Raw genomic sequence first — 14,273 nt, 5'->3', positions numbered from 1 at the left:
ATAAAATACTCGTTGGGAGTTATTGGACATAAGTACTTTTCTCACATGATAGTCCAGCGTAGATATTCTGATTTGTATTGAACTGCTAGGATTGCAAAACTCTTTACTTTTATTGTACGTGTGGCTTATGAGTTTTTTCAACTTCATCGCGATATAATTGAACTGCACTAAACTTCATATGTTTAAAGTGTGCTGTTTGGTCAGTTTTGATATACGCATGTACCTGTGAAACCATCACCTTTCCCCAAAGTTTCCTTGTGCCTCTTTGCACCTTTGTAATCTGTCCCTTCTTCTACTCCTGTTTCCTGGCAAGTACTGGTTGGTTTTCTGTCACTATAGATTAGTTTATATTTTCTAGAATTTTTACAAAAATGGAGTCATACAGTATATATATACCCCCTGGCTTTTTTTGCATAGCATAAAAATTTGACGTTCATGCATGTTAGGGCTTGTAGCACCAGTTGGTTCCTTTTTATTTCTAAGTAGTATAACAGATATGTCACTGCTTATTCATTCATCTGTTGATTGACTTTTGGGTTTCTAGTTCTGGCTCTTAAAAATCATGCTGATATGAATGCTTGTATAGAAATATTTGTGTGGGGGTGCCTGGGTGGCTTAGTCGTTAAGCGTCTGCCTTCAGCTCAGGTCATGGTCCCAGGGTCCTGGGATCGAGTCCCGCATCGGGCTCCCTGCTAGGTGGGAAGCCTGCTTCTCCCTCTCCCACTCCCCCTGCTTGTGTTCCCTCTCTCGCTGTATCTCTCTCTGTCAAATAAATAAAATCTTAAAAAAAAAAAAAAAAAGGAAATATTTGTGTGGACATAAATTTTCATTTCTTTTAGCTAAATACTTAAGAGTGGCCAGATCCAATGGGATCTGTACAACTTTTTCTTTCTTTCTTAAGTAGGCTCCACACGCAGCGTGGAGCCCAACACCGGGCTTGAACTTATGGCCCTGAGATCAAGACCCGAGCTGAGATCAAGAGTCAGACATTTAGGGGCGCCTGGGTGGCTCAGTCGTTAAGCGTCTGCCTTCGGCTCAGCTCATGACCCCAGGGTCCTGGGATCGAGCCCCGCATCGGGCTTCCTGCTCAGCGGGGAGCCTGCTTCTCCCTCTCCCACTCCTCCTGCTTGTGTTCCCTCTCTCGCTGTGTCTCTCTCTGTCAAATAAATAAATAAAACCTTTAAAAAAAAGAGAGTCGGACATTTAACCAACTGAGCCACCCAGGCACTGCTGTACAAGTTTCTAAGAAAAGTACATTTTTTTCTGTGCAGTTGTAGCATCTTACATTCCTGTGGGCAGTACATGAGAATCCTTGCTAGGACTTGGTATGGTCAGTCTTTTTCATGTTTGCCATCCCAGTGGAAATACGGAGGCATATCATTGCAATTTAATTTCCCTAATGGCTCATAATGTTGAGCATCTTTCCATGTGTTTATTGGCCATTTCTATAAGTTAATTTGTGAAGTGTCTGTTCATATCTTTTGACCATTTCCTCACTGAGTTGTCTGACTTTTTTTTTTTTTTAAAGTTGAAAAAAGTGCCTATTTGGGAATAGCAAAATTGCAATTCAGGATAAGCAGGCTATGGTGAACATTAGGCAAATATGTCTTATTATTTTTAAGTTGTAAGAGTTCCTTATATATTCTGAATATAGTTTCTTTGTCTGATGATTGTGTTGCAGATGTTTTTTTCCTGCTTTATAGCTTTCCTTTTCGTCTTTGTAATGGGACTTTTTTTTTTTTTTAAGATTTTATTTATTTATTTGACAGAGAGAGAGAGAGAACGAGCACAAGCAGGGGGAGTGGCAGGCAGAGGCAGAGGGAGAAGCAGGCTCCCCACAGAGAAGGGGGAGCCCGATGTGGGACTCGATCCCAGGACTCCGGGATCATGACCTGAGCCAAAGGCAGTCGCTTAACCAACTGAGCCACCCAGGCGCCCTGTAATGGGACTTTTGAAGAGCTAACTTTTCATTTTGATGAAACCCAACCCCCCCCCCTTTTGATAAATAAATCATGCTTATTTGTGTCCTAAGAAATTATTGTCTAGCCCAGGGTCATGAAGGTATTCTCCCATCTTTTAGAATTTTAATGTTAAACTATATGGTTTTAAATTAGTTCAAATTTAAATTTTAAAATTTTGACCCATTTTGAGTTAATTTTTGTGTATGATACGAAGTTAGGATCAATGTTTTTTTTCTTTTTTTCCACATGGGTATTCAGTTGATCCACTTCTGTTTGTCGAAAAGCCCTTTTTTCCCTCCAGTGATTTGCCTTTGTTACTTTACTAAAAATGAATTCACCAAGCATGTATAAGTCTATTTCTGAACTCTTGTTTTCTGCTCCATTGATCTGGTATGTCTCCCTTTACACCAGTTCCAAAGGTCTTGATTACTGTTGCTTCATAGTAAATCTTGAAATCAGGTAGGGTAAGTCCTCCAATTTTGTTCTTTTTAAAAACTGCTCTGGTTATTCTAGGTCCTTTGCATTTCCATGTAAATTTAATATGAGCTTATTTAGTTTCTACTAAAAAGCCTGCTGCAGTTTTGATTAGAATTGCATTGAATATACAGATCCATTTGGAGAGAATTGCAATTTTAAGAATATTGAATTTTCTAATCCATGAACTTAGTATATCTCTCCATTTATGTAGGTCTTCTTTAATTTCCCCCCGAGTATTTTATAGTGTTCAGTGTTAGAGGCCTTGGATGTCTTTTGGTTTTTTTTGTTTTTTAAGTAAGCTCTGTGCCCAACGTGGGGCTTGAACTCAGGATCCTGAGATCAAGAGTTGCAAACTTTACAGACTGAGCCAGGCAGGCACCCCTGGATGTCTTTTTTTTTTTTAAGATTTTTTTTTTTATTTATTAGAGAGAGAGAGCACAATCAGGGGGAGCAGCAGGCAGAGGGAGAAGCAGGCTCTTTGCTGAGAAAGGAGCCCAATGCGGGACTCAATCCCAGGAATCTGGGATCATGACCTGAGCTGAAGGCAGACGCTTAACCGACTGAGCCACCCAGGCGCCCCCCTGGATGCCTTTGTTAAATTAATACCTAGGACTTTTACATTTTTTTGGCACTACTGTAAATGGAATTGTTTGTCTAATTTCACTTTCCAATTATTTGTTTCCAGTATATGAGAATTCAGTTGATTTTTAATATGTTATTAACCTTTTATCTTGCAATTTTGCTACATCGCTTTGCAAAATCAGAATTTGGTAAATTTACTTACTATATTTAGTAGATTCCTTGGGTTTTTCTGTAAGTAGGGAGGGTTTTGTTCTTTTCTAATCTTTTAGCTACTATTTTGCTGTTTTTCTTACCTTATTTCAGTGGCCAGAACCTCTAGAACAGTGTTGAATGGGAGTGGTAAGAGCATATTTCTCTGCTTTCTTCCTATCTCATGGGGAGAAATTCAGTCTTAAACCATTAACTATGATGTTAGCTGTAGGTTTTCATAGATGCCCTGTATCTGAGGAAGTTTCCTACTAATCCTAATTATCTGTGAGTTTTTATCATTATTGGGTTTGAGTTTTTGTCAAAAACTTTTTTCCCCACATTTATTGAAATGATCATATTGGGGTTTCTTTCTTTATTCTTTTGATATGATAATCTATCATATCAAAAGGGATATGATAGATATCCCTTCTGGGATAAACCCTACTTGGTCATATTTTATTACCCTTTTTGTATATTATTAAGATTAAATTTTTAATATCTTCTGAAGGATTTTGGCATCTATATTCCTTCGGGTCTTATAATTTTGGGGGGCTAATATCTGTCAGTTATCAGCATTATTCTGGCTTCAAAACATGAGTTGGGCACTGATCCCTCTGTTATTTGAAAAAATTTGCATAGTGTCCTTGAATGTTTGATAGAATTCACCAGTTAAACCATCTGAGAATGCAGTTTTCTTTTTTGGGAAGGGTTCTATTAATAAAATCAGTTCCTTTAATCATAGGAATATATGGATACTCTATTTTTCGTTGAATCAATTTTAGTAAATTTTATTTTCCAAGAAATTTGTTCATCCACATTGTCAAATTTGTGGGCATAAAGTTGTTTTTAGTATTTCTTACCATTTTAATATGTTTAGGATTAGAGGTAATTCTGAGCTGATTTGTGTTCTCTGTCTCTTTTAATCAGTCTCAGAAAGGGTTTGTCATTTTTTTTTTTCCCCAAGGAACCAGATTTTGGTTTCATTAATTTTCTCTATTGTCTGTCTTTTAAAAAATTTCTTTTATATCTGCTCATATCTTTTATTATTTCCTTCCTTCTATTTGTTTACATTGCTTTTTTCCCCTCAGCTGTTATCTTCTTTAGTATTTAGACCCTTAAAATTTAATGTAATTATTGGTATGTTAGAATTAGATCTGCCATTTTATTGTTTGTTTTGTTGCCCTCTGTGTTTTTTATTCTTCTCTTTTCCTGCCTTTTAAAAAAAGTGAGTAGTTTTTAACATTCTGTTTTCACTTATCTATTGACTTTATGGCTATTCTCCTTTGTTTTTTATTTTTATTTTTCTAAGTAGTCATTCCGGGGATTAAATGTATTTATCTAACTTTCATAGTCTGCTTACAGGTAATATTATACTACTTCAGATAAAATGCAGAAGGCTTGCAACCACGTAAGTCCCTTACTCTTACCACACAGACTTTTCTATTAAAGTTGTCATAAATATTACATTTATATACATTGAAAGCCCTCCTGGACAGTATTACAATATTTGCCTCAACAGTCTACATACCTTAAGGAGATTTATAGGAAAAATATAATTTTATATTTACCCAGCTATTTACCATTTCTGTTCCTCTTCCTTCATTCTTGAAGGTCTAAGTTTCTCTCTAAAATTTCCATTTCATTCTTTTTAAACTGGTTTTTTTCTTCTCTGCTGAGACCTTGTGTATTTTCAGTCATTTCATTTGTGTTTACCTTTGCTTCATGGAACATAGGGATAATAGCTGTTCTAAAAAGTCTTTGTGATAATTTCAGTGTTTGTATCGTCTAGGATTTGGGATCTGTTGATTATGGGCTTTCCTTTCTTTGAGAATTTGTGAGATTTTCCTAGTTCTTTGTATGTCGAGTAATTTTGGATTACATCCTGGATATTGTGAATTTCATGTTAGGTTCTGTGCACTGTATTAATCCCCTGTGCAATGCCGGTGTTTGTTTAAGCAGGTCTTCATCCTGATTAGGTTCAAACTACAAGTTCTGTGTGCTGTGTGCACACAGAGGTTCCATTGTTAGATCAGTTTTCAAGACTTTTGCTGTGCTACTTTTGTTTTGTCCTGCAGCTCAGGTGTGAACCTGAGTCTTGTGGGAGTTCATTTATAGAATCACGTGATCCTTACATTCTCCTGCCCATAGCGGCCATTTTTATTACTTCCTTTGGCCAGAGACTGGGTTTCTGAGATCAGAGTTAGTTACTGTTTGCTCCTCTGCCTCACTGTGTAACTCCATGTCTGGGCCCACCCTTGGGCAGAGCTGCTAGGGAAGAGTGAACAAAAATGGGGGGAGCTTTTGACTCTCTTCTAAAATCTGTCTACTTTTCTTTTTACTGTCCTCAGGGAGTTGCTTTTTAAAGTTTTTGCCCAGTTTTTAGTTTTAAGTGGGACAGAGGGCCTGTAGTGGGCAGATACTATTTTAGCCAAACTAGAACTCTGGTTTTTGACATTTAGAAATCTTGGATATGTGGTATATTTTTTTTATAAATTATTTTATTTTTTCAAATTATAGTAATACATACAACCAATATATATAAAAGTAGGAACAAAATACCTTGAACCAAGATGTTATCACCATGGTTTGTCTATGTAGCATAGAACTGAAAAGCAGGTGGGATTGCAAAGTTTGGTCCATTTGCTTCATCTATGTGTTACTACCTGTGTCTGGGGTTCCCTAGGAACTGAGAAGAACCTATTTGTGAATGGCATTTGAAGGCCCTGTGGTTAAAAGAAATGTATGTGGGACTATTTCAATCTTATCCTTAAACCAGCATTTGGACTTTTGTGTTAGTAAATAAATCTGGAAGGTACATCTTCTTCATACCTCAAAGCGGCTTAGTTTTTATTAGGTCCATTCCTTACCAATATCCAGCTGAGACCAGTGACAATTAAGGAACAGGGGAAGAAAGAGACAGAAGGGCATTAGTTTTTAAGTGTAGGGCACAGGTTGGGGTTGCAGTGCATTCCCTTGTCACTAATGGATGTGAGATGAAGGGGAAGCAGAGAGGGAGGTTAGAAGGGTCAGGAGACAAATTTTGTCTAACGTTGCTTGTAATAGGTGAACGCTTTTGCAGAAGAGGTTCACAGAGGGTGGGGAATTATTTCCTGAATTCTAGGAAGGATGGTGAACAGCTAATACTTGTAAATGTTTTGCAAGGAGCTGCTGATGATGTTACAATATACTTTGGACCATAGGAGTTGTTCTACTTTGCCAGACTGTGACTCTCTCAAAATAGCTGTAAAATATTTAAAGTGAGGTATATAATTACTATATCTACAGAAAAGTGACAATAGTCTGTGCTTTCGTTATTATGGTTTAGTATTGATGATGCTAATTTCATAACCCGAATTGAGGAATATTTGATCTTTCTCTGTGGAATGGTTTTAGTAAAAGGAATTATTTGTTCCTTCAAACACACCCCTAAAATTATTTTTTCTTGGGATCTTTTTACTGTTAAATTTTTACATTTCCATTTATTTCTTGGTCTGTTAAGTGTATTATATACCTTTTTAAAAGATCATTGTGGAAATTTATAGTAAGGTAGAAATACATCTATTTTCTCTCGATTCTCTGTTGCATAGAATTATGCATAACATTTTCTTAAGCAAAAATTCTGAAGAAAATATGAGCAAATTGGACCTAGTTATGTAGTAAAAGAGTAGCATGCATATCTGAGTTGGGTTTATTACATAAATTCCAGGATAATTTGTATTAGGAAATCTATCACTATAATTTAGTATGCTACTTAAGAAAGAAATACATGGTCATCTTATTAAATACTCAAAAAAAAAAAAAAACCTCTGAACAGATTTAGCAGCCATTTCTAAATGAAAATTTTAAGTCAAATAAGAATAATAGGAAACTGCCTAAATGTGGTAAAAGCTATTTACCAAAACAAAACAGCAAATATAACTATTCATAACCTATTTCATGGGTTATGAAATACCAAAACCATCAGCATGACAGTCAAGGGCAATATAAAAGTTCCTGCTGTCCCGGCTATTATATAGCTTCGCTTTATTGGTTTGGGCACATAATGTAAGCTTAAATTCTTTATTCCCAGAGGATGTAGATCTAGAAAACCGGAAAGACTCATCTGAGAGACTTAGCACCAATAAGAAAATGTGGTAAAGTGGCTGGGTACCAAGAAGATCGACAAATCAATTACTTTTCTTTATTTTGCAATAAATAGTAAAGAAGGGAAGTAGAACAGAACAGAATGTTTTTCTCATGTTATATATATATATGAAATAATTGCCTTACTATGGTTTTAAAAATAAGAGCTTACTGCTTTTGTAAAGCTCAACAAAAAACAGGTATGATCTGTCAGTTTAAAGAGCATTATGAAGATTAAGTGAGATGAAACACATTAAAATTTTCTGGAAAATTATCGGGGCGCCTGGGTGGCTCAGTCAGTTGAGCATCTGACTCTTTTTTTTTTTTTAAAGATTTTATTCATTTATTTGAGAGAGAGAAAGTGAGAGAGAGCACAAGATGGGGGAGGGTCAGAGGGAGAAGCAGACTCTGCTGAGCAGGGAGCCCGATGCGGGACTCAATCCCAGGACTCCAGGATCATAACCTGAGCCGAAGGCAGCCGCTTAACTGACTGAGCCACCCAGGCGCCCTGAGCGTCTGACTCTTGATTTTGGCTCAGGTCATGATCTCAGGGTCCTGGGATTGAGCCCCGCGTCAGACTCCCTGCTCAGTGGGCTGTCTGCTTGTCCCTCTTCCTCTATTCCTCCTCCCACTCTCTTTCCTTCTCTCTCTCAAATAAATAAAATCTTAAAAAAATTTTTTTTGGAAAATTATCAAGCTTCCCTACACAGTGTATTGAGTGAGAAATAGTGGAAGAAGAGAATAGCAGTCATAGTTTCTAAAGAGAACTGGCAGGAAGAAGGAGCCTGCTTCAGAACTGGAGCCAGAACACCCCCCCCCCCGACACTTAAATATGGCTGCTTGACCACATGTGTTTTCTCTTCTTCTTCCATAAAGTCTGCAGTGGTCACACCAGAAGCATAGCAGATGTTAACTCACAGGGAGAAAGATAACAATGGATAAGACAGTGAGCAAAAGCTTTTAAGAATTTTCTAGAACCAGAGAGTGAACAGAATGGTAACTGAGTTCAGAGAAAGGTGCAACCTAGTGCCTACAGAGGGCGGATAAAGATGGAGGACAAGTCAGCTGGCCCCAGGAATGTCTTGACAGGCTTCAGAGTGTTTGGTGGCTGCCTAAGACAGAGGTCAGTTCTGCAGCTGAAATGGAAGTTCTTTAAAAATCTGTATCCAGATCTTTTGGGATGTCTTGTCCTGCATCCCCAGCAGACAGGTGACGTCTTCAGTCCTTTTTTTCCTAGAACCAGAGAGGCTGCTGACCAGAAGGGTGAAGCTTGGGGCTGAAGATAAAGGGCATATGTGTTAGCATATGTTTGGAAGTGTAGGCCCCTTCACGTCTTCCTTTCTTTTCCGTTCCTCCCCCAAAGCCAACACCCTCCTGTACACTTCTGTCTGGTAAAACCGAACGACTTCAGCAAAGAGACCTCTGCATACTGACGTTTGGAGTTCTCTTACTGAAATGTGACTGGGCACATCTGACCATTGTATGCAGAAGCCCATCTGTCAACAGACCTGGCACCCATGCCCATTTTTTTAGTGCCTTACTCTTAAATATGAAGAAGCAGCCAGGGGTCACCAGATATCTGAGGAAAGCCTCAAAAGTGAGAGAGACCCAAAACAAACAATCAGCCAACAAACAAAAAAGAAATCAAATGAGAGACAGAAGAAAATGAAAGAGCAAAATACTCCCTTCTCACCCCCTTCCCCCAGTAAAAAAAATCAGGAGAGTAAAAGACGTTGTGTCCATTAAAAGAAAAGACAGGGCAGTAGGAATAAAGAGTTGAGAACAAGAAAGAGCTTTTGGAAGTTTAAAAATATGATAGTTGGGGGAAAAAAATCCACGGACAGATTGGAATATAAAATTGAAGAGTATTAGGGCAGGGGACTATCATTTTAAAAATCTGAACGTATCTAAATTGTTTAATGTATGAATATTTAGTACTCGTTTTTAACTATATGCATCTGCCATGTTGGTAAGCATAAGGATGATACTCATTATGGATTATTTTTGTTGGGGAAGAAGACAGGGTTGGTTTCACATCGGCTGTTCATGATTGGATTTTGGAGCGTTGGGTTTGTGTTTGGTATTCTGGACATTAATACAGTATACATGGTTACAACCTTTCGCAAAATTGGCAATGTTTTTCGTGGGTAGAACCCAGGCTGTGGGGTTTGCTGGCCCTGCTCAAATCCAGCCCTGCCACCAGATGTGTGGTATTGCTCCAATCACTTCATCTCTCTGATTCTCGTTTTCCTCTTCTGTAGTAAGAGGATGGAAATACCTGTGTGTCTCACCTGTATCATAGGGCTGTGACGATGAAGGGGTAAGAGCTATAAAGTACCTACAACAGTGTGCAGCGTGTACTATGTGCTCATTAAAAGAAGCCGCTGTTAAAACCACCAAGCAGATGGGCTGGTATATGTAGATGGCGAAGAAAAGCATATATTTAAAGAGTAACAAACAGAACAGTCGTGATGTAACAGGCTGTCCTGAGCTAATAGTGTCACTCACCAGACTGAAAGCCTCTTGTTTCCGGAGAGTCTTGTGTCAGCGTTCCCCAGTGCCTGTCATTGTACCTGGCGCTAGGACACTGCAGACAATGAATGAATGAACCCCTTGGTTGTAACTTTGATTTGTAGTGCTGTTCCCGAGCGCTGGTACTGCTCTCAGTTTCTGATCACTAAAGACAGCGTGTTAGTGTGTTTATATGTATATAGGAAATGAAGTTTTCAGAAACTTAAATCTTGTATTTTAATTACAGGCGTCGATTAGCAAGGTAAAAGTGACAGAACCATGGCTCAGTTTCTAACACCTTTTGGAGGTAAGTTTTCAAAGATTTTCCTTTTTTAATGTATTCGAGACCTTTTTCTTTTTTCTTTTCTTTAAAGTAGGCTCCATGCCCAGTGACCCTGAGATCAAGAGTCACATGCTCTACCGACTGAGCCAGCCAGGTGCCCTGAGATCCTTTTTTTTTTTTTTTTTTAAAGATTTTATTTATTTATTTGAGAGAGAGCAGAGCAGGAGGGAGGGGCAGAGAGAGAAGCAGACTCCCTGCTGAGCAAGGAGCCTGACTCAGGGCTCCATCCCAGGACCCCCTGGATCATGATCTGAGCCCAAGGCAGACGCTTAACTGACTGAGCCAGCCAGGCGCCCCTCTGAACCCTATTTTTAATATTGTTTCATCTGGATTCCTTGGAAGCAACTCCCAGGCATCATTTCATTTCACCCACAAATATTTTAGCGTGTGTTTCTGAAAGATGTGAACACTCTTAAAGACATAACTATGATACCATTATCATACCTATAAAATTCACAGTCATTCCTTAATATCCTCAACTATCAAGTCAGTGTTAGAATTTCCCTGACAGTCTTCAGACCTTTTTTTTGTTATGGTTTGTCGGTTCAATTCAGGGTCCAGACATTGCTCTCAGTTCATGTGTCTCCTGTGCCTTTCACTGTTTTCTCTTCACATTGTATTTGTTAAAGTGACTGAGTCATTTATTCTGTACTTTTCCCAAAGCCTGAATTGGAAGCAGGACATTTGTTTTACTTTATCTGCTTAAAACATATGAATCTGCATAAAATGGTTTTTTTCAGGTAATTTTTCCTAATATTATGATGAAAGTGTTAAAATACTAGTTTTGCTTACTGGCCAGGTTTTTGTTTTGTTTTGTTTTGTTTAAAGAGAGGACGCCATTATTATGGCTGCCTTTTGGCAACTGTCTGATCCAGTCATGAGGAGAGTGAGGCACAAATCACTACCCCTCTGATCACATCTGTCAAAGTCCCTGTGGAATTCCAGCACAGAGCCCTGCAAACTTTTCACCACCATTAGCATTATTGTTTTATTTTTGTCCCTCTTCTTAGTTACTGAGCAGGTTTGTGTTCTGTTGTGTTTTTGCTGTTGCTTTGGTTTATAATTCTGGGGACGGATTTCAACAGGGCAGTAGAAGTTGCAGGATTATGAGGCCTCTGAGAAGGGGTCATCTCTTTCTTCGGTCACTATGGTGTCTCCGATGTCTCACACAGTGACTGGCATGTAGGAGGCAGCCAGGAACTATGTTTCCAGCGACTGACTGGATCTCACTCTTCCTGTCACTGTCCGACTGGACAACATGGAGAGGGGAAGCACGACATTCAGACATTTTGCTTTTGTGCCGGTCACATTCGTATTTTGTATGAAACATACATATTGCCTGTTCCCACCTTTTTGGAGAGTATCTGAACTTTTGAAGGTCTTTCATCTATGTAATCTAAAATTATTTTGGATGACACTGAAGAGACCTAGGACGAAAGCGAGGAAGATCTCAGAAGTGAAGGGGCATCTGGTCAGTCTTAGAGCTGAAACTGAAGGAGAACCCAAATCCCATTCTCTTCAGTTTGCCTTTATCTTTTTCCAGGATACCCATTTTTAAACACATCTTTATTGAGGTATAGTTTACATACCATAAAATTCACCAGTTTTAACTGTACAATTCAGTGACTTTTAGTAACTTTACAGAGTTGAGTAATCACCACTACAATCCAGTATTTCAATATTTTTGTCACTCCAAAAAGATTTTCATGGAATCACTTGCGATACGAATTGTGAAACTCTGCTTCATTCCTGACTTTCTCCTGTGACATTTAAAGATTTATTTATTTTTATTTATTTGACAGAGAGAGACAGTGAGAGAGGGAACACAAGCAGGCAGAGTGGGAGAGGGAGAAGCAGGCTTCCCGCTGAGCAGGGAGCCTGATGTGGGCCTCGATCCCAAGACCCTGGGATATGACCTGAGCCGAAGGCAGACGCTTAACGACTGAGCCACCCAGGCGCCCTCTCCTGTGACATTTAAAACACCTGAGAATGTAGTTTTAAATTGGATTGTTGCTTGAGTTTATGTAAATAAATGGCTGTTAACTTATGTCTCTATATAGTCCTGCTAGCTACAAGATTACGGGATAAGTTTTTCTAAAAAAAGAATTTGTGCCAGTATCTTTCTTATTTTGGCCTGTTTTACTTTTAATTTTCTAACTTATATGCATAACTTCCAAGGACAAACAGATGTTAATTAATCAAATAATTGATAACATATTGAAAGAATCTGGAAGTACTAGGGAGATAGTGCATGTGAGCACTTTGTTACTCTTTTTGCATTGAATAATTTTTCTTTTCTTTGGTTTATAGGCAGCCTGGATATCTGGGCCATAACTGTAGAAGAAAGAGCGAAGCATGATCAACAGTTCCATAGTTTAAAGCCGATATCTGGATTTATTACTGGTAATTGGAATCAGTATTTTTATATTTTTACTTATCAGTGGTGCATATATCTGTGGAAAATCCATTTTGCAAAGCTAAGGTGGGCACATATGACCCAGGTGGACATCTGGGCCTGTATTTTTTCAGTTGCTTTTCCTGTACTGCATTCAAACCTGTTTGCATCCCTTTATGGATGTCAAGCCACTTGTTGTGGGCATAACACTTATGGGAGTTGGTAAAGGTCAGTGGACCATATTCTTTAAGTAGTAAAGCGATGGACTATGGTCCTTGAGCTAAAATGCTTGTTTAATTCTGATCTTGAACTGGTTTGGGAAATATGAATAAATGAACAGATTCTGAATACTTAAAACAACAGAATTATTGTTCCTTTTGTACTTTGCATTTTCTTTTCTTTTTTAAGATTTATTTATTTATTTATTCATTTGAGAGAGAGAGAGAGAGCATGCGCATGAGGGAGGGACGGGGGACAGGAGGAGGGAGTGGGACAAATAGACTCTGTGCTGAGCACGGAGCCTGACGTGAGGGCTGATCCCAGGACCCCGAGATCGTGACTCCAGCTGAAAGCAAGAGTCGGTTGCTGAACTGACTGAGGCCCCCAGGTGCCCCTGCCTTTTCTATTATCTTTTCTGTTGGGTTATCCTTCAGGAGATAGCTTTAGGAAAAATGGGATCTAGATTTCCCGGGGACTTGTTTGTGTGTGTGTGTATCACAGTTCTCTTTACATTATTAATTCTTAATTTTTTTTTTTAAAGATTTTTTAAATTTATTTTGACAGAGAGAGAGAGAGAGCACAAGCAGGGGGAGTGGGAGAGGGAGAAGCAGGCTCCCTGCTAAGCAGGGAGCCTGACGCGGAACTGGATCCCAGGACCCTAGGATCATGACCTGAGCCGAGGGCAGATGCCTAACCAACTGAGCCACCCAGGCACCCAATTCTTAATTGTTGCTGTGAATCTTGTAAACATTGTTACTTTTACCCCATAAATATAGCAGAAGCACTGACAATTTGAAGTGTAGATATTAAGAGTTGCAGAGAACTTAAAAAAGTAGAAGTGTGGGTCATCAGTTTCTTGAGGATTCCTATAGATGTGCTTTGTCATATGTATAGCTGTTCCCATGTTACTTAATAGCAGGTTAATTAAAGTGGACAGTCTACCCCTGCACTTGATAGGCCCTTTTTTTGAATTTTTAAAGTGTTCTAAAGTCAGTGAATTCGTCAGTGAATCTGATGGATTCATTTTACTGTTGCTTACTTACCATTTGGCTCTTATCGTATATTTAAGTCTGTATTTGCAGAATTACTAGCCTCTTATTTTTGCAATTTTGCTGTAAGACTATATCTGTCAGCTGTTTCTTTTCTGAAACTTTTTCTATTTAATTTACAGGTGATCAAGCTAGAAACTTTTTTTTTCAATCTGGGTTACCTCAGCCTGTTTTAGCACAGATATGGTAAGTTGGAACTTCACATAAGCAGAAGGAGGTAAAATAAAATATTCCAGTAATATGATTTCTTAAGATCTTGAAGGTGAACATAAATCTCTAGTCTGAAATACTCTACTACTTCTTACCAGAGAATACTTGTGAAAAGTATCTTTCAATGTTTCAAAATGAATCACAGTGTTCTGGTATATGATTGTACTTCACACCAGCAGTCAAGGTTGCTTTCAATGTGGAACATTAAAGAAAAA

At 38.5% G+C, this 14,273-nt stretch overlaps 1 protein-coding gene across 6 annotated transcripts in view; it reads left to right on the top strand.

Moving 5' to 3' along the window:
• The window catches only part of ITSN1 (intersectin 1), a 219,645-nt gene that overhangs the window by 56,047 nt on the left and 149,325 nt on the right, over window positions 1–14,273 (top strand). For all 6 annotated transcript variants that reach the window (XM_078076859.1, XM_078076839.1, XM_078076849.1 and 3 more), the window contains 3 exons: window positions 10,090–10,149; window positions 12,496–12,588; window positions 13,971–14,034. In XM_078076859.1, coding sequence (XP_077932985.1) covers window positions 10,122–10,149; window positions 12,496–12,588; window positions 13,971–14,034 — 185 coding nt within the window. In that variant the 5' untranslated portion in view covers window positions 10,090–10,121. The remainder of the gene's footprint in view (window positions 1–10,089; window positions 10,150–12,495; window positions 12,589–13,970; window positions 14,035–14,273) is intronic.

Source organism: Halichoerus grypus, chromosome 1, assembly GCF_964656455.1.
Source record: "Halichoerus grypus chromosome 1, mHalGry1.hap1.1, whole genome shotgun sequence".
In the NCBI taxonomy this organism is placed as follows: domain Eukaryota; kingdom Metazoa; phylum Chordata; class Mammalia; order Carnivora; family Phocidae; genus Halichoerus; species Halichoerus grypus.
This window is presented reverse-complemented; position numbering and strand designations above follow the sequence as displayed.